Here is a 27,174-nt window from a genome sequence, read left to right on the forward strand (position 1 = left end):
CAGCAAACCATCAAAGCATCGGATCGACTTAATCTCTGACGGGCACCGGACCATCAAAATGGACATTTTTTTTTCCCCTCCCCACTGTAAATTATTTGCAAAACTGTATATAGTTCCACGCCACCCCCGCCGGACTCATTTTTAACAGGGTGTGAATGTGGTGAACCACTGTGTGCACCTGTAGTAGGGGATGTAAGGTAGGACCTGAACTACAGGTTCGCCGGTAGCCCCTGCCGTCTAGTTCCGCCCATAAGGAGCCGTATATATGTGCGTGTCCTCCTTCTGATCAGCCATTTCGCCAGCTGCAGTAGGAGGCCACGCATCTGACTGTAATAAAGCCACAGTTGTACCAATCTGAGTCTTTCGTGCAATTGATCGTGCATCAGGGTGTTCATGGGAGGAGGTAGTCGGCCAGGGGTGGGAGGAGGAGAGTATCCATGCAGCTGTCTAGGCCCCCTAGTCGGTTAACCTGAAGGCAATTAGGGCATCTTGTGTGCAGCGGCCCTGGCCCTCGTACCCCATGTTCTGCCGATCGTCGCCCCTCCCCGCATCCTCCTCATCGGACAAGGCCTGTCGTTCATCCTCCTGATCCAGCATGTCACCCCTCTGCTGCACAATGTTGTGCAGGACGTAGCAGGCTGCCACAATGTGGGAGACCCTGCTAGCGTTATACTGGAGGGCCCCTCTAGAACGGTCAAGGCACCTGAACTGCATTTTCAAGCTGCCGAAGCACAGCTCGATCACACCCCTGGTCGCGGCATAAATGTAATCAGCCAAAACCGCAGTGGATAGCCCCTGTCACCCAGGAGCTAGCCCCTCAGCCAGGCGGACACCTTGAAGAGGTCAGGAACCGTTGAGTATCGGCCTGTAGAGGTTACCATGGGCGTTGCCCTTGGATAGGCTTAAAGCTGCCTGCAGGCGTGTAGCGGATGGTTGGGAGGGGGGCGGTGGGGGGGGAAGAGTTGGTGGGGTGGAGGGTGGGGGTGCAGGGAGTGGTGGTACCCACACGGCCGGTGACACTCTACACAAGCACAGGCCGCGGTGGGAGGACAGTGGACTGAGCATAAGGTGGCTGCCTTGCAGGCCACGGCAATGGTGGTCCGTGCCTGGGCGCCCTGGTCCCGTGGGCGGGGGTGGGGTCACCCGACCTCATGCCCGTCCCCTGGTCACTCCCCCCCTCACACGCAAAGGCCTGGCGGACGTTCTCTCCCGCTGTCGAATTCTGACGGATGCCCAGCGAGGCCACGATTTTGGCTTCTCGACCAATCCTCCGTCCAATTGCCTTTCCCGATTTCGGCGCCAGACGATGGAGAATCCCGCCCATCAGATGAGACTGACCATTCAGGGTCGCAGCCCCCATCCAGACCCTCAGAGAACCCTGGAGAACCACTCTGAGGAAGACATTGTCGCTTCGCCACTGCTTTCACCTCCACCATCCAGAGACTATTACCTCAATGCATAATGTCCTGGGTCACCCTCTGGTGAGCATTACATACAAGTCTCCACTCATGCTCTGGAATGAGCCAGAGACATAAACTTTCAGGGTGACCATCACCTTGACGGCCACCAGGAGTGGTGCCAGATGCGCCATCATCTGGCACAGGTGGCGCACGGCCTCCCTGGTGAGCCAGAGTCAATGGCAGCACATGTGTCTGGCAGCTCCTCGTACGACAGGCTCCGACGGTATACACACGGCCTGATGTGGCGCCTCCTTCGTAACTGCTCCTCAGCCTGTTGGAAGGCCGGCACTTGAGCCTCACCACCTGGGCTCTGCTCTTCTGGAGCAGGCTTCCCTTGTGCAGGGTTCTCCCTTGATTGGCCCTGGTACTCTTGCATCTATGCATCCGCAATAGCAGGAGTGGGCATGCAGATAGCAAGCATAGCTGGCTATAGTCTAAAATCCATATCTCTGCAGGGGTGGAGGAGGGGGGAGGGAGAGACAGAGAATGTCAGGAAGATGGTCTCCTGACCATCCAATGCCACCAGGTTACATGGCCGTCCTGAGTTGTACTGCTGCGCCATCCTCAACATGTCCCCCACTGCCTCCCCCCTCCCCCCGGCCACTTCCAAGGTGATGTACTCCGCACTACACCCCTGTCCCAGTTAGTGACTGGTCTATGATTGGGGAGCCTCTATCCTCACCACCCATCTCTACCTATAGGGTTACCGGTGGCTGCTGCAACTGATGTCAGCAATAGGCTCTGTGGCCCTTTTCCTGTTTCTCCCAATGCCACTTTAGGTCTCCTCGCTATTCGTGTCTTGTGCTTTCCCGACAGGAGGATGGCAACTGGATGTGTGGTGGAGACGTTCATACTGTGCAGCCTCATTTCCATGCTGAGAGACTGGTGTGTGGGTAGGTCCTGCAGATTCCCGGCTGGGAGGGCTGGAGCATCGTAGAGGGGTGGGGCATCGTCTATCAGGGCGTTAATCCTATTTAAATCTATGCAAATCATGGTTTGGCGTAGGACCAGCAGCATGGAGCGTGTACCTCACTGCCGCTACCAGCGGGGGAGTGGGTCATCGGAACGGGATCAGCACCCGCTTTTAGGCTGACGTTCATTTCTCTGCCAGATCGGGGAACCCGCTACTTGTGGCAGGCAGCGGAGAACCCAGTCTAGATCTCTGCCAGTTAGGTATTTTCACCTGTCATTGATCATTGTCCCTTTGCAAACGGGGCCCAGGTGCCATGGTCTTGAGGGGGAGCAAGGAGATAAGAAAAGTTCTCTCATTATTCTGGCCTGCCGGGGGTGTGAATATATAAACATGAAATAAACGCTCTATTCGATTTTAATATAAATCAATCAAATTTATTAAGTTCTTTTCCCCAAATGATACCTCCTGTCCTGAACTACTTCACTTTTTACATCAGCTGTGAGAAATTCTTTTTCAATGCTTATTAAAGCCAGGTTGGTCAGTCGCTCCTGTGACATAGAAGACCTCAGATATGTTTTTATTAATTTCAGTTTTGAAAATGACCTTTCACAGCTTGCGACTGAAAATGCGATTGTAAGCAGTAATCTGTATGAAACACACAGCGTCGGAAAGACATCCCTCCCATACTGCAGTAAAGACTCCAGAGCATCTTTAGGATCAGGGGGAGCTCTATTCCCTCCAGCTCGAAGGAGCATCACAAAATCAATAATTTCGTCATATAACTGAATTGCAACCACATCATTGTCATAATAATTTGCAATGTCTGAACATTCCTTTTTTAATTTCTCTCTTTCTTGTTCATCTTCAATCACTACTGAATTCAAGTTCAGAAGAAAAGAAAATCGGTCACTGAGTCTTTGAAGACGGACACTGCGGTCTTCAATTTCAGTTTTTAATCTGTTCACAATCTCTACCATTACTCTATTCATTTCTTCTTGTGCCGTCAGTCCACTATCTCTTGCTGACTCTCCAGGCATTATTCTTCTTCTCCTTGTTCGTGCAATTGGTATTCCCCAATTTTCACAATATTCATTGGCTAAATCTATTGCATTGTGGATAATTTCGTCATTCTTCAAATTCAAGATATGAATAAGTCCTCTCAGATCACAAGAAGCTTAATGGAACCCCATTTTCGGATCCTGCAAACGTTTTGAGACTTTCTCCACTGATGATAAAACTGAGTACCAAAAATTTAATAAAGCTATAAACGGGAACTGTTGAATCGAGTTCAGTAGCAATCCTGCATCAGATTTAGTTTCCCTTGAAAATTCTCCTTCCAGCAGGTGTTGAAGGCTTGCAATAACGTTGTCACACTCTTTGTGGATTACTTGCACAGCATCATGGCTGGAACTCCATCTTGTGTCACACTGTCTTTTCACAGTCCGAGTGACAAATGATTTTAACACATCCCAACGAGAAGTAGATGAAGAAAAAAAAGTAAAGAGTTTTTCTAGAATGCCAAAAAATGTAACAACAGGTTGCACCTCACTTGCATGGACACAGGTCAAATTGAGGCTGTGGTTCTCGCAGTTCAGAAACACAGCTTTTGGGTTAACTTCAAGAATTTTTTGCTGAACACCTCCTCTCACTCCAGCCATAACTGCTGCGTTATCATATGCTTGACCACAACAGTCATTCATGGAAATTTTGTCTTCTTCCAATTTTTCCTGAATTTTATTTACCAGGCTGACTGCATCTTTCTTGTTGACTTGAAAAAATCCCAGAAATGTCTCCTTTATTTCTACTTTTCTGTTTTCATCAATATGAACGTAACGCAGAATTTCAGAAACCTGATCTTCATGGGCAATATCTGGAGTTGAATCCAGCATTATGCTAAAATATTTTGCGTCCTTAATTTCGGAAATTATATTTTTCTTGACAGTTTCACCAAGAAGATTGATTATTTCGTTTTGAATTCTGTTGGACAAGTAGGTGACACTTTTTGGTTTCTCTCTCCCTCTCTGCAAGTGTTTTGCTAAGATGTCATCATATTTGGCCAAAAGTCTGATTGTTGCTAGAAAGTTTCCTATATTTTCACTGACTGTCTCCCCTGGTTCTGATTTTTTTTTTTTTTACTAATTTTAGATTACCCAATTATTTTTTCCAATTAAGGGGCAATTTAGCATGGCCAATCCATCTACTCTGCACATTTTTGGGTTGTGGGGGCGAAACCCACGCAGACACGGGGAGAATGTGCAAACTCCACACGGACAGTGACCCAGAGCCGGGAACGAACCTGGGACCTCAGCGCTGTGAGGCGGTTGTGCTAACCACTAGGCCACCGTGCTGCCCTCCCCTGGCTCTGATAACCCAGATATTCCTTCTCCTCGATGTTGACGATAGGCCAGATTCTGTTTTGCCACAAAGGATATAACCTCGACAATCCGTTCAGTTATAGCTTTCCATCTTTTCTTTTCAGCAGACATTTGCTGTTGAAGTTCAGCATCTATCGTAGTTGAATGATGGAGTCGAACAACGGTTTCTTCAAACAGCCAAAATCGCTTCTTTGCAAAAATATGCTAAAATCTTCTTTATTTTCTTCACATGGATCATCATCCTGACAACGAGACTGAGGAGAGAGAGTATTATGTTCTGACCGAGCTGAATCCGTATCAGAAAAATCCTTCTCTGCACCCACATCATCTTTTACTTCTCCAGGTTCTCCTACTTCTTCTTTACTTCTTTTTATCCATGCATCTAATGCCCCTCTTTGATGGGACTTTTCTTCGACTCTGGCCCTCTTTTTTTTCCTGTTCTGTGCTCCACTCGGTTGTACACGAAATACTCGTAACATTTCATTTTCTATCTCAAAAACCGTAAGATGCATGAGAAAATGGGAAAAAAATGGTAAACAATCGGTCAGTTGCAGATGGATAAACCATATTTCATTTCTTTGTTCCTTCGTATCAAATTATTTCACACTGATTCTCCACTGATAATTTTGTGCAATTTATATCATAGACTTGCAAATTAGTGGCATCTGTATTCGAATATTAGCATGTTAAGGAATAATGTCTCCTATTCCGAGATTAAATGCCATAGCAGTCCTCTGATCATCCAAGCTTCACTCTTATTACATCCCACGTAAATATTTCATTAAATATCACCAAAAGACCTATAAAAAAACGTAGTTGCACCCGTTCTAGAGCTATTCACTGACCTGAGTAGGTAAAAGAACTAATCTAGATGCACAAAAAGCTGAAGAAAAGACAAGTTATGACTCGAGGAAACGCAGGAATGAACAGCCACGTCTGCTTGTTGCTTTTGATGGTTGCACCACGTACATCATGCGCATGCGTGTGGGGGGATGGGGAGAAGCACCATTTTCTCTAGACAGAAAGGGTACACCATGTTAAAGGAATAAAGGGCTAACAACAGCCTCTGCCGTGCGGTGAGCCTCCAAAAATTTATCACCGCTGAAATTTTAAAATTACTATCTTATTTCCTTCTCTGGGGCAGCACGGTGGCCTAGTGGTTAGCACAACCGCCTCACGGAACTGAGGTCCCAGGTTCGATCCCGGCTCTGGGCCACTGTCCGTGTGGAGTTTGCACATTCTCCCCGTGTCTGCGTGGGTTTCGCCCCCACAACCCAAGAAATGTGCAGAGTAGGTGGATTGGCCACGCTAAATTGCCCCTTAATTGAAAAAAATAATTGGGTAATCTAAATTTAAAAAAAAAATGATTTCCTTCTCTGATTGGATGCCCCCATCCAATGGATGCCCGGGGCCAATGCACCGTCGGCCCCCCCCTCTGCACGCCACTGGGTGTTATTGACATATAGAGGATTGGGGGCACATGTGAGGGGTCAAGGTCGGGAGTGATGTCAGGTGCACACAGGTGGTTACTCACCCGAACTGCTCAAAGGCCGACCTTCATCTTTTCGGGGCATTGAATGTCGGGCCCTCCAGGTGAGGCTTGCAGCACTCACTGCATCTGCCACCTCCTCCCAGGATTTGCTCATTGACGATTGGTGCTGTCTGCTCCCCACCCTGGGGAAGAGGGTGTCTCTCCTCACCTCAACGGTGTCCTGCATCCCGCTGATGTCCGTATTCAGAAAACTGGGAGACGGTCTTTTCCCAGCCATCCTGTTGGCAGAAATGGGCTGACGTGGGCTCCATGGAGCACTTATAAACTTCTCCAGTTTATCAGCCTCTTGACACTAATCCTGACCCCAGAAAAGTCAGGTGACTGGGGATCCGGGACTGAGATGCAATGCACATGGCCAGCGTGCTGGCCCATTTACTTTTCGTGAGTCGCTCCTTGCCGGCACTCCCAATGGCAGCTTCAACCTGCTGCAATTATCCGATAGTGGGAGCACTTACTCTAGAACGGAAAATCTCAGCCAGCATTACTTAATTTCTTGTTAGTCCAGAAACCTACTGAATGAAGAAGCTCTCCTGTGTACATTTTTGGAATTCTACATATTCCTTGCCCTTTACTTTGCCTTTTCCCAAGACTATATTAGATTAATTGAAGTTCCCAGCTAATACGTTTACATTCCTCGATCTCTTTCTCAATACTAGAGAGGTTATGGCTGGAATTTGTTGGCCATTGAGATTCTCTTTTCCCGCTGGCAGTTCACTTTACCAGGGTTTCCCAATGGCGTGGGGTATCTCCAATGGGAAGTCTCATCAACAAGCAGTGGGATGAGAGAATACCACCACCGTCTGGGAACGGTGTACCGCCGAGAAACATGTGGCTGGAGGAATGGAGAATCCCACCCTATAATACAAAAATAGGAATGTTTTCAGCTTCTTACCTCTAGCCAATCAGATTAAGCCTTCGAATCACTAGTTGCTTGCTGCTCTGTAGAACTGCTGAGCTCAATGTTCCTTTTCAGTGGAGAGATTGGAGTTTTTAACTGATATTTTATGGAAGTCTCGTTTGCACAAAATCTCAGAGCAGAACAATTTTCCCATTTAACCCTTCAGTACAGATTTTTATCAAACAAATATTTGTGTTAGTATCTTAAGAACCAGTTATGTTTTTGTTTTCGCTTTATATTTATTCCCTTCAATGTTGACTCATGTTGGGCTGAAGAGGAAGAGCAGGATGAGCTGCTCCTATATCTTCATTGGGGGACCAGTCTTGACATGCAAGTGAGGACCATGAGAGTCAGCATGATGACCATGGCAGCCAGCCCTAATTCTGTCCACACCAAGGCACATATGAGGACACTTTCCAATAGAAAGTGCCAAATAGCAGGAGTCTTGTCCAATTTTCTCCTCTTTCATAGGACTCAGCAGGGGAAAAGAGGGACAAGATGCATCGTACTGAAGGGTTAAATGGAGAAAATTGTTCTGCTCTGAGATTTTGTGCAAACCAGGGGTGGGATTCTCCCCTACCCAGCGGGGCGGGGGGTCCCGGCATAGGGGAGTGGCGCCAAACACTCCGGCGTCGGGCCTCCCCAAAGGCGCGGAATGCTCCGCACCTTTGGTGGCTAGGCCCGCGCCGGAGCGGTTGGCACCACGCCGACTGGCACCAGCGGCCTTTGACGCCCGCCGCCCGGCCTGGCCGAAAGACCTTCGCCGGTTCGCGCATGCGCCGGTGGTGATGTCAGCGACAGCTGTCGTTGACGTCACCAACGGCGCATGCGCGCTAGGGGATTCTCTTCCGTCTATGCCATGGTGGAGGCAGTGGCGGCAGCGGAAGAAAAAGAGTGCCCCCACGGCACTGGCCCACCCGCCGATCGGTGGGCCCTGATCGTGGGCCTGGTCACCGTGGGGGCACCCCCCGGGGTCCGATCGCCCCGCGCCCCCCCCCCAGGACCGCGGTGGCCCGCTCGTGCCGCCGATCCCGCCGCCACCAGAGGTGGTTCGAACCTCGGCAGCGGGAGAGGCCGCCCAGCGGCGGGACTTCGGCCCATCGCGGGCAGAGAATCGTCGCAGGGGGCTCGCCGATCGGCGTAGGGTGATTCCCGCCCCCGCCAATTCCCGGGTGACAGAGAATTTCTGCCACGGCGGGGACGGGATTTTTGGCGGCCCCGGGCGATTCTCCGACCCCACGCAGGGTCGGAGAATTTCGCCCCAGACTTCCATTAAATATCAGTTAAACACTCCAATCTCTCCATTGAAAAGGAACTCAGCACTATATTTCCAGGGTTAACTTACAGTCTGAAAATAAGAAGCAATAAGAGACTGATCCTGTAAATCCATTTGGTTTAAATTGAAGTCCATAAGTTATAGATTAATTACTGTCAGGCCTTTTTGAAATGATTTGGTATTGCCTTGGGCAGTAAATGGCAACGGTATTAATGTAACGAGAGAGTTTCTGGAGAGATAAATGATGCATTCAGTGCCGCTTATCATTCCACATTTAAAGTGTGGAGAAAAAGTGTTTTGTAAAATGGAATTATTTCTGTACCCAAATTACACAAAACAAATAGGAATGATTTTTTGCTCTTGCAACTCCTTGATGAGCTAAATGCTGCTTTTAGGGGCAAGCTTTAGAATCCTATCCTCCACTTCAGCCTCGCTACATGACAATGGGACCATGGTAATTGTTGCACCGAGATTGACAAATCAATAGACCTCTGAACCAGAAAGCAGGTACAGAGGGACATCCCCCACCAGAGAAGATGGAGAAATTATCCACCCGTGCAGCAAGTGGAAAATATAAAAAATCTGAAAATTTAAACCATACTCTCTGGGGAAAAATTACATTCTCCAAGCACACATTCCTGCAAGTTGTTAAGTCCAGAAAATGGACACGCACAACATATAGGCCAAGGCCAAGTCAGTAAAGTGTAGTGTGTTATTTACTTTATTTCATTATAAATGGTACTTATTTTAATCATCTTTTCACAATTCTATTAAAATGAAAATCTAAGAAGGTAAACTACTTCAAAAATGTCCCATTTTATCATCATTATCACTGGAATACATAGAACATAGAACATAGAACAGTACAGCACAGAACAGGCCCTTCGGCCCTCGACGCTGTGCCGAGCAATGATCACCCCACTCAAACCCACATAACCCGTATACCCGTAACCCAACAAACCCCCCATTAACCTTACACTACGGGCAATTTAGCATGGCCAATCCACCTAACCCGCACATATCTTTGTTTTCAGGGGATTAAAATGGAGCATTAAAATGTGATATAATGGAAGGAATTGATCTCTCAAAAACAATGGCCTAAATCCTCCGGTCCTGCCTGCCCTGAGAATCGTCGCGGGAGGGATGGATATTAGATGGACCAGTGTCAGGTCTATTGACCTCAGGTGGGAATTTCCAGCTTCCCCCTACCCTGTGGCCATAAAATCATACCCATAAAAAGCTTATTTATTCATTAATGGGATGTGGGCATCCCTGGTTAGGCCAGTATTCATTGCCCATCCCTAGTTGCCCTTCAGAAGGTGGCGATGAGTTGCTTTCTTGAACCATTGCAGTCCTTCTGGTGTAAGTACATCCACTGTGCTGTTAAGGAGTTCCAGGATTTTGTCCCAGTGACAGTGAAGGAACGACAATATATTTCCAAGTCAAGGTGGTGAGTGACTTGGAGGGGAACCTCCAGGTGGTGGGGTTCCCAGGTATCTGCTGCTCTTGTCCTTCTAGATGGTAGTAGTCGTGTTTTGAAAGGTGCAGTCTAAGGAACCTTGGTGAGTTACTGCAGTGCATCTTGGAGATGGCACACATGGCTGCCACTGTTCACCGGTGGTGGAGGGATTGAATGTTTGGGGAAGGGGGAGCAATCAAGCGAGCTGCTTTGTCCTGGATGGTGTCGAGCTTCTTGAGGGTTGTTGGAGCTGCACTCATCCAGGCAAGTGGAGAGTATTCCATTACACTCCCGACTTGTTCTTGTAGATGGTGGACAGGCTTTGACAGCCTTTGACCTGCCCTGGTAGGCACAGTATTAATACGAATAGTCCAGTTCAATTTCTGCTCAATGGTAACCCCCAGGATATTGATTGTGGGGGATTCAGCGATGGTAATGCCATGAATAACAAGTTGCGATAGTTAGATCCTCTCTTGTCGGAGATAGTCATTGTGTGGCACTTGTTGCGTGGCGCGAATGTAACTTGCCACTAGTCAGCCCAAGCGTGAATATTGTCGAGGTCTTGCTCCATTTGGACATGGACTGCTTTATGATCTGAGGAGTCGTCAATGTATCTGAACACTGTGTAGTCATCTGCAAACATCCCCACATCTGACCTTACGATGGAAGGGATGTCATTGATGAAGCAGTTGAAGGTGGTTGGGCCTAGGACGCTATGCTGTGGAACTCCTGCAGTGATGTCCTGGAGCTGAGATGATTGACCTCCAACCACCACAACCATTTTCCTTTGTGCCAAGTATGACTCCAACCAAAGGAGAGTTTTCCCCCTGATTGGGAGGAAAGATAGGCTGACATGGACAGAAATGATGGGGGGTGGGGGGGGGGGGGGGGGGGTCATTGTACGTTTTGGTAAAGGAACCTGTGATAATAATTATTATAATTACCGGTTACCTTGAATGTTACTGTTTTGAAGTTACATTTTCAGGTAGGTGTTATAATATGCCAGGATCCTATTGGCTGGGAACAATTGGTTACCTCATGTTCCTTGAGGAATATGAGCTCCTCCAATGGGGGGTGAGCTGGCCAGTGTGATACTGGCTAGAGACGGAACCAGTCGTAAACTGCTGGTGCTGTGTACATATTGTTGTAAAAATAAAGTTACTTTCGGTTTGATTCTACAAACACATGCTGGATTTTTAATGGCTCTCACAAAAAAGGGACTAATATTTTGAACTATTAACTTTGCTGCTTCAACAGAACTAATTATGGGCTGCCTCATACCTTCCCCCATTGGACAAAGTTCTTCAACTTAAACAAATTATACTTTTCCCAAATCGATTTGAAAGAAAAAATGTTTCAAATGTGTACTTGCGTTTCAATGTCGTAATTGAAGGACAGACTATATTTTCATCAGCCCCAATGCGATCAGACATCTGGAAGCTCGTAACGTCTCCAAGAGAATTTATACGATCGTTGTCTTTGCCCTTCAAAATGGCAAGAACGGTAATTATTGAAAATGCAGATACATGGACTAAAACGTGTCGCGTTCTTCAGTAGGTCACAGATTAAAATTTTAATTGTATAAGATTTTATATTTTATCCAACGTTTAATGAAATCCTCCTCATGGACAAATAAGTACTGCGTTAACGGAAGTGTTGGTTCTTCAATCAATATATGTTTTAAACAATGGTTGCTAAATTAATATTCTCCAATTTCAATTAATCATTTCCAAAAACAAATATTTGGCCATAGGTTTAATGTGTCAATTTGCTTTAAAGTTGAATTTACAATTCAATTAATCGCATTGATTTTCACACCATTATTCTTGAAATGTCATGTTGGGCCCTCATTGCACAAATCACTTTCCCAGGCTCATAAATCTCATGTTTAACAAACTTGCTGAGAGTATTTTAAAGAAGTGACTAACTGGATTGATAAAGGGTTTATGGATTTTCTAAGGTGTTGAATAAGATGTTTTGAAAAGGCTTGTTATACAAATAGGTACTTCAAGAGGGAATGTAGCATCATGGACAGAAAGAGGTTTGACAGACAAAACCAGTATGAAAAAGTCTAACGTTTTAGGCGTGAGCCAATGGCCATGCTGCGCCGGAAAAGCAGCTCGCCGTGGCACAGCCTGGCCAATGAAGGCTGGCAGAACCTGCTCCCAGGATCTACCCCGTTCGCAGCGCCTTGGGAGATCCAACGCAATCTCGCAAGACTTTGTGAAGTAAATCCCGCCCACAATGGAGCGAGTCAGGTCGTCGGACTCTAATGTTCCTGGGGGCTGGGGGGGGACTTCCCATAGTGTGTTCGGGCTGGTGGGGATGTTGGGTATCGGGACACTATTTAAAAATGCCATCCTGATCTCGTTACACTGGGGTGGTCCGGCAAGCGGAGTTCCCCACTGCACAAAACATGGCTATGAGCGACTTCACCCACGTGTTCCCCGTTGAGGCCCTTTATTCAACGTGAGTCGTCAGCGCCAGGAAACATGCAGCTAAACGCGCTCACTAGGGGACTTTGTTCCCTTTTGGGAGAATCGTGCCTTTTAGGTTTCATAAGAGTTACTTCTGCAATGAACTAATCATTAATTTGTACAAATCAATGTTCAGGCCACAATGGTAGAATTTCATGTGTGATATAACCATCTTTGTATAGAAAGGAGACAAAGCATTTCACAAATGTACCAGAAGGCTGACAGGAATGGGAAACTATAGTCATAAGTATTTGTGCTGCCAGGACTATTCCCATTGGAGAAGCGGCAGCTATGAAGAGAAGTAAAAACAGTAAATGTTGAACCTACTCAGCAGGTCCAGCAACTTCTGTTGAGAGAGAAACAGAGCTAATAGGCAAAATGTTCATATCTTAGCCCCTAGCAAAATGGCAATATTTGTAGTGGACCAGGAGCCCAATTTCTGCTCGAGTGACTTTGCCCAGACTCTATAATTTAGCCGCCATATTAGCCTCCTGCTTCCAGGTTTCCCAACCAATTAGAAAGGAAGAAATGATGTGCCGAATTTGTCACAGGGAAGATGTCTAATTAAAGGAACCTGGCATTGGTCAGAAAGGTATAACTGACCATGGATCCCCTGAAGCTGCGGCAACCCTAAAATTAGAGCAGAGGCCTGGGAAGGGTTTCCCCACCCTCAGGTAGCTCACTCTTACCTGGAGGCTCTGCTGTGGGATCTGACGGACAGCACTGAGGTTGTCTTTCCCAAAGGATGAGAGAAAGAGGCCGACCTCTCAAACCAAGCAGGCTTACAAGGAAGAAGCCAAGGAGGTGAGCAACAGGAGTATGGTCTCTACAACCTGGAGACAGTGCACCAAAGAGGCGAAGGACCATAGCAGGGTCCGTTAATGTAAATGACAAAACATTACCAGGTGTTGATTCCTCATTCTGACATGCCCAGAACTCTCCTGAACCTCACTCCTCAGTATAATCCACTTTTGGTTCCACTCATTCTTCCCTCTCTAGGCACCTCCTCACATCCTTATCTGGACTATCAGCACTCACCCTCATTCTATTTCCTTTTTGTACCATATCTCCATATCTCATAGTGGTGTCCTTCCCTTCACTCCACACAAGTAATTTATTTAATGCTCCGATATCTCATCTTGCAAGATAAGATCACTCAACCTCAAAGAGAGAACGAGACTAGGGTCAGTGTGGGAGAAGTGGGGTTGGTGTAGTAGGTGTGACCACCTTGACAATGGCAATGAAAACTTATCTGGTCTACCGGGAAAGATGGCTTAGTCCAGAAAGCTGCAGGTGTCAACAAAGACAGCCATGAAAGCCCAAGCTTCCTAAGGCACTGGTCAAAAGACACATGTCATAAAACTAATCCTCTGCCTTTAAACCCTATGTTGCCTCCCAAGAGCTGAATCCCTATGTCCATCCCCTCTACCCTGTAAAGTGGCATGTAGCTGTAAAGAAGGCAGCTGGGTGCTGCTGCTGGTCTTGCTTCTGCTGCTCATCCCCTTGTTCAAGGTGGGGTTCACAAGATGCTTCCATCCTGTACGGAGGTTACCAGCAGGGAAGTACAGCTCAAGGTGTATGAAATATAAGACAGATGAACTGACTTTGAAATTGGCAATCACCTGTGAGCAGTGAAAGCTCTCAGTAGAAGTCATAGAAGTCATTGAATTTACAGTGCAGAAGGAGGCCATTCTGCCCATCGAGTCTACAACAGCCCCTGGAAAAGTGCCCTATCTAAGCCCACACCTCCACACCATCCCCACAACCCAACCTAACTTTTGGACACTAAGGGGTAATTTAGCATGACCAATCGACCTAACCCGCACATCTTAGGACTGTGGGAGGAAACCAGAGTACCCAGAGGAAACCCACGCACACACGGGGAGGATGTGCAGACTCCGCACAAGCAGTGACCCAAGCCGAGAATCGAACCCGGCCCCCTGGAGCTGTGAAGCAACAGTGCTAACCACTGCGTTACCGTGCCACCCTGACATCAGCCTCTCACCTAAGAGTAGCTGGAACTCTTCAGTTTCACTGAAGAAGCACACCCGCTGCTTGACCCTGGCAAGCTGTTGACAGTTTGGAAAATAAATCTGCTGGCTGTTAAAAGACAGAATGGGTGGCTAAAATAGCAGTTGATGAACTCCTTGCATATGACAACTACTTACCAAACATCTCCAAAGAGGCTCCCCACTCACCTTCAAAACTGCCTGGGTGAAGTCCAGAAGTTGACAGGATGAGGTAAGTACCCTGACCCAGGGCAAATACAAGAATATCACTGATTCACGTGGAAAGAGTGTATGAGGTGCTATATAATGGGAAAGGAGGACATTAAAGGGCGCGTGTTGCATCTCCTTGGCTGGTTTAGAAAATGCCATGGGAAGGAGAGGGGCTACTGAGATGATCAATGAGTGGACCAAGATGATGCAAAGGCAACAGTCCCATCAGCATGCTGAAAGGGAGGAGACAGAATATAGTGTATGGTGCTAGCATTATCCCAGAGGTGGCAAAAATGCTGGAGGATAAGTTATTCAATGTGGAAGCTGGGGAGGAAAAGACCATAAGAAATAGGAACAGAGTAGGCCATTCAGCCCTTCGAGCCTGCTTTGCCATTTAATAAGATCATGGCTGATCTCACACTCACTCAGTCCACTTTTCTGCCTTCTCTCCGTAACCCTTAATGCCACAACTGATTAAAAACCTGTCAATCTCAACTTTTAAAATGTTCAACGACTAGGCTGCCATTGCTTTGGGAGAAGAAATTCTTCTTCAAATCTATCTTAAATGAGCAGCATATTGTTCTGTGACTATGGCCTCTGGTCCTACATCTATGAGTGGAAATATCCTCCCAACATTTACCCTGTCTAACTCCCTAAGAATCTTGGGCGCGATTCTCCGCACTCACGACGGTGCTATTCTCCCCCCCCCCCCCACGCCCGCCTCCCGACACGAATCGCTGCCGCCGTTTTTTTTACGGCGAGCAGCGATTCTCAGCTGGCCGATGGGCCGAAGTCCAAGCCCTTTACGACCGTTTTTAGGAACGTCAAACACACCTGGTCTGACCGTTCTTAAAACCGCCGTAAAGTTGGGATCTTGGCAACCATGGCACCGCCGTGCCAAGGGTGCCATGGGCCCACGATCGGTGGGCACCGATCGCGGGCAGCGGGTACTTACCCCGCGCACTCTTTGTCCTTCCGCCGCCCCGCTGTATCCATTCGCGGGGCGGCTGAGGGGCATCCCGGCCCGCGCATGCACGGGTTTCGCGCAAATGCGCGATGACGTCATCCGCGCATGCGCGGGTTGGAGTCTTCCAATCCGCGCATGCGCGGCTGACGTCATGTGACGCGTCAGCCGTCGCAAACTCTGGCAAGCGGGCTTAACGAAATTCGTTAAGCCCGCGATGCCGGAGTTCACGGCCGCGGCATGCTAGCCCCGACCGGGGACCAGAATCGGTTCCTGGTCGGGGGGGGCGGAGGCTGGCGTCAAACCCGCCCGTTTTTGCCGCCAGCCTTACAATTTCTCCCGGTTTGGGAGAATCGCGCCCCTTATATGTTTTAATCAAATCACCTCTCATTCTTCTTAACTCCTCATGTGGCAGCCCCTCCATTTGTGGGATCCTTGTAAACCTCTGTTCTGCCTCCAGTGATAATATATTTCCTTAAATAAGGGGACAAAAATTGTACACTGTACTTTAAATGTGGCCTCGCTAGTACCTTGTACAGTTGTAATAACACTTCTTTAATTTTATACTCTAGCCCCCTTAAAATAAAAGCCAACATTCCATTTGCCTTCCCAGTGAGATTCTGCACCTGTATTCTAGCTTTCTGGGTTACATGAACAAGGACCCCCCCCCCCCCCCCCACCCCAAGTCCATTTGTGCTACAGCTTTCTGCAGTCTCTCTCCACTTATCCACTTGGATCCACTTATCCAAAATGAACAATCTCACATTTTTCCGCATTGAATTCCATTTGCCAATTTTCTGCCCAGTCATTTAACCTGTCAATTTCTCTCTGTAAACTATTTGTAACATCCTTACAACATGCTTTCCCTCCCAACTTGTATCATCTGCAAATTTGGCCACAGTACATTCCATTCCTTCTTCCAAAACATTGATAGTCAGGCAGGGAGGAAGGGGTCGAGCGAGGGAACCGTGGTTTACCAAAGAAGTGGAATCTCTTAAGAGGAAGAAGGAGGCCTATGTGAAGATGAGGCGTGAAGTTTCAGTTGGGGCGCTTGATAGTTACAAGGAAGCGAGGAAGGATCTAAAGAGAGAGCTAAGATGAGCAAGGAGGGAACATGAGAAGTCTTTGGCAGGTAGGATCAAGGAAAACCCAAAAGCTTTCTATAGGTATGTCAGGAATAAAAGAATGACTAGGGTAAGAGTAAGGCCAGTCAAGGACAGTGGTGGGAAGTTGTGTGTGGAGGCTGAGGAGATAAGCGAGATACTAAATGAATACTTTTCGTCAGTATTCACTCAGGAAAAAGATAATATTGTGGAGGAGAATGCTGAGACCCAGGCTATTGGAATAGATGGCATTGAGGTGCGTAGGGAAGAAGTGTTGGCAATTCTGGACAAGGTGAAAATAGATAAGTCCCCAGGGCCTGATGGGATTTATCCTAGGATTCTCTGGGAAGCCAGGGAAGAGATTGCTGAGCCTTTGGCTTTGATTTTTAGGTCATCATTGGCTACAGGAATAGTGCCAGAGGACTGGAGGAAGGATAGCAAATGTGGTCCCTTTGTTCAAGAAGGGGAGTAGAGATAACCCCAGTAACTATAGGCCGGTGAGCCTAACGTCTGTGGTGGGTAAAGTCTTGGAGAGGATTATAAAAGATACGATTTATAATCATCTAGATAGGAATAATATGATTAGGGATAGTCAGCATGGTTTTGTGAAGGGTAGGTCATGCCTCACAAACCTTATCGAGTTCTTTGAGAAGGTGACTGAACAGGTAGACGAGGGTACAGCAGTTGATGTGGTGTATATGGATTTCAGTAAAGCGTTTGATAAGGTTCCCCACGGTCGGCTATTGCAGAAAATACGGAGGCTGGGGATTGAGGGTGATTTAGAGATGTGGATCAGAAATTGGCTAGTTGAAAGAAGACAGAGAGTGGTAGTTGATGGGAAATGTTCAGAATGGAGTTCAGTTACAAGTGGCGTACCACAAGGATCTGTTCTGGGGCCATTGCTGTTTGTCATTTTTATAAATGACCTGGAGGAGGGCGCAGAAGGATGGGTGAGTAAATTTGCAGACGACACTAAAGTCGGTGGAGTTGTAGACAGTGCGGAAGGATGTTGCAGGTTACAGAGGGACATAGATAAGCTGCAGAGCTGGGCTGAGAGGTGGCAAATGGAGTTTAATGTGGAGAAGTGTGAGGTGATTCACTTTGGAAAGAATAACAGGAAAGCGGAATATTTGGCGAATGGTAAAATTCTTGGTAGTGTGGATGAGCAGAGGGATCTCGGTGTCCATGTACATAGATCCCTGAAAGTTGCCATCCAGGTTGATAGGGTTGTGAAGAAGGCCTATGGTGTGTTGGCCTTTATTGGTAGAGGGATTGAGTTCCGGAGCCATGAGGTCATGTTGCAGTTGTACAAAACTCTAGTACGGCCGCATTTGGAGTATTGCGTACAGTTCTGGTCGCCTCATTATAGGAAGGACGTGGAAGCTTTGGAACGGGTGCAGAGGAGATTTACCAGGATGTTGCCTGGTATGGAGGGAAAATCTTATGAGGAAAGGCTGATAGACTTGAGGTTGTTTTCGTTAGAGAGAAGAAGGTTAAGAGGTGACTTAATAGAGGCATACAAAATGATCAGAGGGTTAGATAGGGTGGACAGCGAGAGCCTTTTCCCGCGGATGGAAGTGGCTAGCACGAGGGGACATAGCCTTAAATTGAGGGGTAATAGATATAGGACAGAGGTCAGAGGTGGGTTTTTTACGCAAAGAGTGGTGAGGCCGTGGAATGCCCTACCTGCAACAGTAGTGAACTCGCCAACATTGAGGGCATTTAAAAGTTTATTGGATAAGCATATGGATGATAAGGGCATAGTGTAGGTTAGATGGCCTTTAGTTTTTTTCCATGTCGGTGCAACATCGAGGGCCGAAGGGCCTGTACTGCGCTGTATCGTTCTATGTTCTATGTTCTAAGAGTTGAGGTCCCAGCCCTAATCTCTGTTGCAGGTCCCTGCCCTCCAACCTGAGAAAGACCCCCCATCTCGCTACTCGCTGCTTTCTGTTAGATAGCCGATCTTCTGTTCATGCCAGAATATTACCTCCAATACCATGAGCCCCTTTCTTGCATAGTAGCCTTTTGTGTGGCACCTTATCAAATACCTTTGAAAATCCAAATAAACAATGGTTCTCCTCTATCTAACCTGGCTGATAATTTCTCAAAGAACTCTAGTAAATTTGTCAGGCATGACTTCCCCTTCATGAAACCATGCTGACTCTGCTTGATCAGATTACAACTTTCCAAATGCATTGCTACCCTCTCCTTAATAATCGATTCTCATATTCTTCCAACAACTGAAGTTAGAAAAACAGGCTGATAGTCTCCTGTATTTTGCCTCTTTCCCTTTTTGAACAAGGGTACACATTGGCAATTTTTCAATCCTTTGATACAGTTCCAGAATCCAAGGATGTTTGGAAAATGACTACCAATGCATCCCATGATCTCTGCATTTACCTTCTTTAAGATCCTGGGGTGCAAACCATCAGGCCCATGGAACTCGGCAGCCTTTAACCCCCATTAGTTTGCCCAAAACAAATTCTCTGGTGATGGTGACTGTATTTAATTCTTCACCCTTATTTTTTTTACTATTTCTGGGATGCTTGCAGTATCCTCTACAATAAAGACGGATTCAAAATATCTATTTAACTCCTCTGCCATTTCCTTGTTCCTCATACTTACTGTCCCAGTTTCATTCTCTGGGTTTTTGAACAAAGTATATTTACCGTTATGTATAAAAAAAGTTAGAATAAAATAACTGGTAGGGTATTATGTGCTAGCTCAACAACAGCAGCTCTGTACAATTGGCAATATTGTTTCTAGCACATAGATAGGCATCTGTTTGTTGGGGTGGTGGGGAACTGGGGGGGGGGGGGGGGTACATATACATTTGGACGCTGGGGAAACAATTACAGAACAATTACAGAGAGCAATACGCGAATGGATCTGATATTGGCATTGTTGGTGATGCTTTTACTATTTCCATTGGAAATTCCTCTGAACTCATCTTTTATTTCTTCACTTGTCCCATTACCATCTCCTTTCACTTTACATCATCACCTCTTTTGTTATTTAATCACTCCTGTTGCCCATTCTATAACATACCTTCGCATATCTCCTCACGCCATTCCCTACCTCTGTATTAAAAGCCCGTTACATCAGGCAACACGGTAGCTTAGTGGTTAGCACAATTGCTTCACAGCTCCAGGGTCCCAGGTTCGATTCCCGGCTTGGGTCAGTCTGTGTGGAGTCTGCACGTTCTCCCCGTGTCTGCGTGTGTTTCCTCTGGGTGCTCCAGCTTCCTCCCACAGTCCAAAAATGTGCAGGTTAGGTGGATTGGCCACGCTAGATTGTCCTTTGTGTCCAAAATTGCCCTCAGTGTTGGGTGGGGTTACTGGCTATGGGGATAGAGTGGAGATGTGGGCTTGGGTAGGATGCTTTTTCCAAGAGTCTGTGCAGTTTCGATGGGCCGAATGGCCTCCTTCTGCACTGTAAATTATATGATTCTATGATCTCTAACCAGTCCAGTGCTGACAAAAGATCATGGGCGGGATTCTCTGATCCTGAGGCTAAGTGTTGACATCGTAAACATGCCCTCAGGAGCAGCAATTCTGACCCCTACAGGGGGCCAGCACGACACTGGAGCGACCTACGCCGCTCCAGCTGCTGATGCCGGCGTCAAATGGGCGCCGCGGATCTGCACATGCGCAGTGCGATCGGCACCAATGCGCACATGCGCAGTGGCTCCCTTGTCCACGCTGGCCCCAACGCAACATGGCGTAGGGCAACAGGGACCGGCGCGGAGCAAAAGAGGCCCCCAGCCCGAAAGGCTGGCCCACCGATTGGTAGGTCCCAATCGCGGGCCAGGCCACAGCGGAGGCCCCCCGGGGTCGGAACCCCCACCAGGCCGCCCCCAGATGTATGCACTCTGAGGTCCCGCCAGGTAAGACCACACGTGGACGGCGCCGGCGGGACTCGGATTTTTTGTGCGGCCGCTCGGCCCATCCCTGGCAGAGAATCTCTGGTGGGGCTGCGTAGAGCGGCCCCCGACTGGCGCCAATTCTCAGCTCTCTGGAGAATCGGGGGACCGGCGTCGGGACGGCGTCACGCGATTCGCGCCGGGCCCGGCGAATCTCCAGCCTGGCGTGGGCTGAGAGAATCCCACCCCATCAACATGAAAAGTTGATTCTATTTCTCTCTTCACAGGTGCTGCCCGGCCTTCTGAGTATTTGTGGCATTCGCTTTCTTTTTAAGATTTCCAGAACAGTATTTTGCTTTTATTTTAGACTAGGACTAAATTAAACTCTAAGATTTCAAAGGATTTAGAAAGATTGAAAGAGGAAAGATTTTAGTCCCGTGTTGACGGGGCAGGTTAACGAGGCAGCAGCCGAGTTTCTGTCAAGTTCTCCCCGATTACTCCACAGCTTGCTACTCTATTTTAAACATCACTACCCAGAAGCCGGTCTGAATGACCAGCTTGGTTTCCAGTCAGCCAGGGAACGCTGCGGAGAAAGCCATAGCAGAAGGCAAGAAGCGTGCAGCTGTTAGTGTGAGAATGAGGTGGATTTGATCCAGAGTGGGGGTGGTCCAATCCCCAATCCTGGAAGTGGGGAGATTCAATCCTGGGAGAAAGTAAGTGGCGGGGTCAGGACTGATGAGGTCCATGTGGCCTGATCTGTGGGAAGGCTCGAGGTGGGGAGGCAGCTCCTATCTCAGGGAAGGAAATAAGATTGTCGGAAGCACTCCTGCTGCTCCTAGCCGAGAAAAAATGCTGTCTGGATACTTAGCTTTTCCCAAAGTTTCCTTTGCCTCCCTTGAGCTGCCAGGTTTCCTGAAGCTGAAATCAGGCTGGTCAAGGATAAAATATGTGAAGCAGGATAAACAGTGAAGCTTGGAGGGACCACATGATGTGGGTGTGGGAATATCAGCTTTTCCCAGGGATCTGACATAATTCGCTACATAATCAGTCTTTTATCCTGTTTGCCTGGCATATGCCCGTTTAACCTGAAAGTGATAGTATATCCCTGGACGACATGTGGATAAGTATGGGAGAGAAAACCCTGAAAAATGTGAACAAATACGACGATAAAAGGGCGCAGTCGGGCACGGCAGGGGTGCAGCTGCCTTTTCAATACGGCAACTTGATCCTTGCGCCGCCTCTCCACCCGGCGTTCACTGTGGCGCTGAAATAATGACTGCAAACATTATCCAAGTAATTGATCAGAGACTCAGCTTGCTGACGGAAAATATGAGTGCTCATGAGGCCAAGTTGTAGAATACTAATAATACTATTAAGCGGATGGTAGCTGACATCCCAGATCTGGACTCACACAAATTGAACATTGATGGCGATTTTAACTGAACATTTAACATTAGTCAAGTCAGGAATGGAGAGAGAGCTGGGGGTAGTTATGGTCAAAATTTGGGGGGGGAGGAGAATCCAAGAAGATTTTGGAATCCAGGAGAGAGGGAGTTTTCGTACTTTCCCCACTTAAGTCGGGTGTTCTTCCGCATAGATTTTTTATGATAGATAATTCGATAGTTGGGGTGGGATATGAGTGATTGTGGTCTCTTGCCACATTCCGCCTTTGATGGACACTAGGTTGAGATTAGGTCAGTGTCAGGGACTCTCATGGAGGATGGTCTTGGCACTAATGGCAGATAGGGGCCGAGATTCTCCCGTAATTGGCGGGATGGCTCGACACCGGTGCCAAGAATGGCGCGAACCACAGCGGCGCCGGACCAACCAGAAGTTGCGGAATCCTCCACACTTTCGGCTAGGCCGGCGCCGGAGGGGTTGGGACCGCGTCAACCGGCGCCGAAGGGCGCTGCCAATGGTCCCCGACCGGCGCCGTACACCCCGCCCCCGCCCGAAAACCGGCTCCAGGAGCGGCGAGGCGGGATTCTATGACCCGACGGGGGGGGGGGTCGGAGAATCGTGCCCGAAATGTTTTACGGAAAGATGACTTTGGTCATCGAGGAGTACGTAGCGTTCAATGAGAATGGGCAGGTCTTGCCCTCCAGGTTCAGGAAGGCGTTGAAGGGGAGACGTGATCACATATAAAGTGCATAGGGACAAGGTGGAAAGGTCAGATAGATGCAATTCTAGAGGCAGATCGGCGGTTCTGAGGCTCTTACCAGGTAACACGGATACTACACAGCGGATATTAATAAAGTTTTTGAGTCATTCTGTAAAACGTTGTACAGGTCTGAACCCGGGGGGTGGGGGGGGGGGCTGGCTATTGAATGCTGTTATGACGCCATCTAAGGGCAGGTGCTGGAGGTTGTGGTGGCTATGGATAGGGAGAAGGCTTTCACTAGGGTGGAGTGGAATTGTTTGCTGGAGGTGTTGGAAAGGTTTGGATTTGGGCCAACATTTATCTCGTGGGTGAGGTTGTTGTTTGCGGCCCCCACAGCTAGTGTTAGGACGTATTTGGTTACCTCGGGGTATTTCCAGCTTTTTAGGGGTACTGGACCAAGCTGACTGTTGTCCCCACTTCTGTTCACATTAGCGATAGAGCCTCTGGCTCTTGCACTCCGGGCTTCCCGGGAGTGATCAGATATTGTTAGAGGAGGTAAAGAGCACAGAGCTTTAGGATATGCGGATGACTTAATATTGTGTATATCTAATCCACTGTGTGTATGGATAAGATTATGAGCATATTGGAGGAATTTGGCACTTTAACGGGCAATAAATTAAATATGACAAAAAGTGAAGTGTTTACAGTAAATGTTCTGGGGAGAGGGGCAGATTTGAGTACCCTTCCATTCAGGCTGATCAGAAATAGATTCAAGTACTCAGGGTATTCAGGTAGCTCATGAGCCACGATGTATAAATGGAATCTGGTGGGCCTGGTGGAGGGGTTAAAAGAGGATTAAAAAGGAGGAATGCCCTTCACTTTCATTAGCTGGGCGGGTGCAGATGGTCAAGAAAAACGTCCTGCCTAGGTTTTTGTTCATATTTCAGTCCCTCCCAATATTCTTGGCTCAGGCCTTCTTCTGTAAGTTGGATAGAATAATTTCTGATTTCTGGAGGCGCCATGGGGGTCAGCTGGCGCGACCTAACCTTTTGCATTATTGGGTGGCGAATATAGAGGAAGTTCGACAGTGGTGGAGAGAGGAAAAAGTGTAGTGAGTACAGATGCAGGAGGCATCATGTAAGGGGGCGAGCTTGAGGGCTTTAGCTACAGCTCCGCTCCCATTTGCCACGGGGAAGTACGGTGGTGGCGTCTTCCTTAAATATTTGGAGCCAGTAGAGGTGACATTTTGGTTTGAGGGCATGTTGGTTCTGGCCCTTATTTGTGGAAGTAAGGCAGGGTTGGATGCAACATTTAAGCGGTGGCATAGGATGGAGATGAGACAGGTGATGGACTTGCTTTTAGAAGGGAGATTTGGGAACTTTGAAGCGTTGCGGCAGAAACACAAATTGCTGTGGCGGGGGGGGGGGGGGGGGGGGGGGGGGGGGGGGGGGGGGTAGATATCTTCAGTGTACGAGATTTGTCGAGATTTTGTGCGAAAGGAATTGATCTTGTTCCCTCAATGCCAGATCACAACTTACCTGATAGGTTGCTCTTGTCAGATGAGTTGGGGAATGGGAGAATTGCAGACATCTATGGGTAGCTGGTAGGCTGAGGAAAATCAGCATTTGAGGAGATAAAGCAGAAGTGGGAGGAGGAGTTGGATATGGAGTTGGGATGGGTGGTGTGGACTTTAACTATGCGCCGGGTCAATGCTACATCTTCGTATGCTGGGATGAGGTTGATACAATTCAAGGTGGTATATAGGGCCCATGTGACAGGGACGTAAATAAGTGAATTTCTTCACAGAGGTAGAGGATAGGTGTGAGAGGTGTAGACAGGGACCAGCTAACCATGTCCACATGTTCTGATCACATCCATGGTTATTGGGGTTCTCGGGATGGTGCATTTGAAACACTACTGTGGGTGGAGATGTCACCCAGGTCCTTTTGAGATGTATTTTGGGGTGTCGGAAGTGCCAGGACTGATGGAGGGGAAGGGAGCTGATGGGTGGCCTTCGCCATGTTGATGTCCCGGAGGTGAATTTTAATGGAATGGAAGTCGGAGGAATCACAATGGTGTTGGCATTTGGGGGATGTTGTGGAATTCCTTAAACTGGAAAAGATTAAGTTTTCCCTTTGGGGCTCGGATAGAGAGATCTGGATGAGATGGGGGTTATTCTTGTCTGTTTATGGATCTATTTGTTGCCAGCGGATATTGAGAGAAGGGGGTGAGGGAAATGGGGAGGGGGAGGTTCAGCAGATAAAAAGGGAGAAAGTGTCAAATTAGGGGATCGGTTTTTGTGATTCTTTGTCGGCTGTTACGTATGCACTGATTTCAATTTAAAAATTTTTAAAACTCTGACAGAGTGCCAAGCTTCAAAGGGCTATGAGATGAAGGAAAGAGTAATCCCATTAAAGTGGTGGAAACCTGCACTGTTTCAAAACCGGCGAGGAACCCCACGCGGGTGTCGGGTGGCTGGCGCTGAGGCATCGGGCCCAGCGCGCGCGGAGGTCGGAGCAGCAAGGGGGGAGCCAAATAGAGGTCGAGGCCGCAGGCCCGAAGCCAGGGCGCGATGTAGGTGAGATGTCCCACATCGGGTGGCTCCCGCCTAGAATGTTGGAAGAAGACTGATGTCCGGTCCTAGGGATATTCTGGAGGAATACAAAAAAGAAGAAAAAGAAGTTTCAAAGAAACTTGGTGAAAGTTTTTTTTTCTTTTTTTGAAGGAAGAATGTTTTGTTTTTCTATAAAAAGAAAAGATTGAAGAAGGAAAGAAGTGTGAAAAAAAAGGAAAAATAATAAGTCATTAAAGGATGCGAAAAGCAGCGTCGAAGAAGGGAGGAAACGCGGGCTCGCCGTTGAATGAGAGGACCAGCAAAAGCGCTGACAAGATAGCGGATGCCGGACTGCATACGGTGGAGAAGATGTCCGAGGTGATGGCGGTGGAGCTGAAAAAGCAGTTTGCGAGGCACATGGAGGCTTTGAGGAAGGAGATGGCAGTTGCATTGAAGTCATTGGTGGAGGAGGCACTCGCCCAGGTGAGGGAGGCTGTCGCAAAGACATTGGCCGAGGTGAGAGAGCAGGGCGAGAAGATGAAGGAAGTGGAGGAAGCCGTGTCGCAGCACAGCGACCAGTTCACCTCGATGGGGGACGAGCTGCGGAGGGTGGTGGAGGTCAACAGAGGACTCCGAGGAAAGCTCGAGGACTTGGAGAACCGCTCGAGGCGGCACAATCTGAGAATTGTGGGCTTGCCCGAAGGGACAGATGGCCGTTGGCAGAGTTGATGGGAGAGGGTGAGAACCCCTCCCAGTGCGAGCTAGACTGAGCTCATCAGTCACTAAGGCCAAAGGCCAAAGTGATCCACCAAGAGCAGTAATTATCTGCTTCTATAAGTACTGCATGAAGGAGAAGGTGTTAAGCTGGGCGAAGCAGAAGCGTGAGGTGTAGTGGGATGATGCTGGAGTTCGGATCTACCAGGACTTGACAGTGGAGTTGGCAAAAAGACGAGCGCCGTGCGGGCGAGTGAAGGCGGCACTGTACAAAAAGGCAGTGCGATTTGGTATGGTATACCCAGCGAAGCGGAGGGTGATGTATGATGCCAAAGACTTTTATTTCGAGACAGCGAAGGCGGCTGAGGCGTTCGTGAGGGCAGAAGGCTTGGGACAGACGTGAGAAGCAGAGCTGGAAGAGAGACTGTGGACTGTGATTGGGGAGCTGGAAAATGTTTAAATGTCATAACTTTCTTTTACTGACGTGGATTGTAATTTAGTTCTCTTCACATTGTTACGAGTTCAAGTTATTGTTTGGGTTGATTGGCATTCTGTGTTGCGACGATTATATCTTATTTTAGTGAATTGTGTGGGTTGGATTGTTTTTTTCTTTCTCGGGGACTGGGTGGGAGGGGACGGTATACCTTTGTGGGGGGAGCCACCCGCGCTAGCTAACTAAAGTCGGCTAGTGAATGGAGGTGAGGTGAGAGGAGGGCTGCGGACATTGGAGCCTGGTTAGCAGGTTTCGGTGGGCCTACAAGGCGAGGGGGGGGGGGGGGGATTGAAGCTGGGAGATGTTTTTTCAAGAGAAAATGTAGAGGGGGATTTTGGGAGGGCTGGGGAGGGGGCGGGGGTTTCAATGTTAATAATGGTTAGGGGCGGGCCAAGCTCATGGGGCAGGGCCCAGTGGTATGATGATGGTGGATAAGAAGGCTGGGGGAGTGAGGGTGAGAGATCCCCAGTTAAGATAGTCACGTGGAACGTGAAGGGGTTAGGAGGTCCGGTCAAGAGGTCAAGGGTGCTTGCGCATCTTAAAAGTTTGAAAGCCGATGTAGCAATGCTGCAGGAGACTCACTTGTGGGTGAAGGACCAGGTGAGACTTAAAAAGGGCAGGGTTAGTCAGGTGTTTCACTCTGGACTTGACGGAAGGGCTCGAGGGATAGTGGTAATGGTTGGCAAAAGGGTACGCTTCCGGATGGAGAAGGTGGTGGCAGATCAGGGGGGTAGATATGTGATTGTGACAGTGG

At 48.1% G+C, this 27,174-nt stretch overlaps 1 protein-coding gene across 1 annotated transcript in view; it reads right to left on the bottom strand.

The window, feature by feature from the left end:
• Positions 1-27,174, bottom strand: part of LOC119963211 — a 680,876-nt gene that overhangs the window by 427,676 nt on the left and 226,026 nt on the right. The window contains exon 7 of the mRNA XM_038791968.1: positions 11,306-11,417. Coding sequence (XP_038647896.1) covers positions 11,306-11,417 — 112 coding nt within the window. The remainder of the gene's footprint in view (positions 1-11,305; positions 11,418-27,174) is intronic.

This window comes from Scyliorhinus canicula, chromosome 3, assembly GCF_902713615.1.
Source record: "Scyliorhinus canicula chromosome 3, sScyCan1.1, whole genome shotgun sequence".
NCBI lineage: Eukaryota > Metazoa > Chordata > Chondrichthyes > Carcharhiniformes > Scyliorhinidae > Scyliorhinus > Scyliorhinus canicula.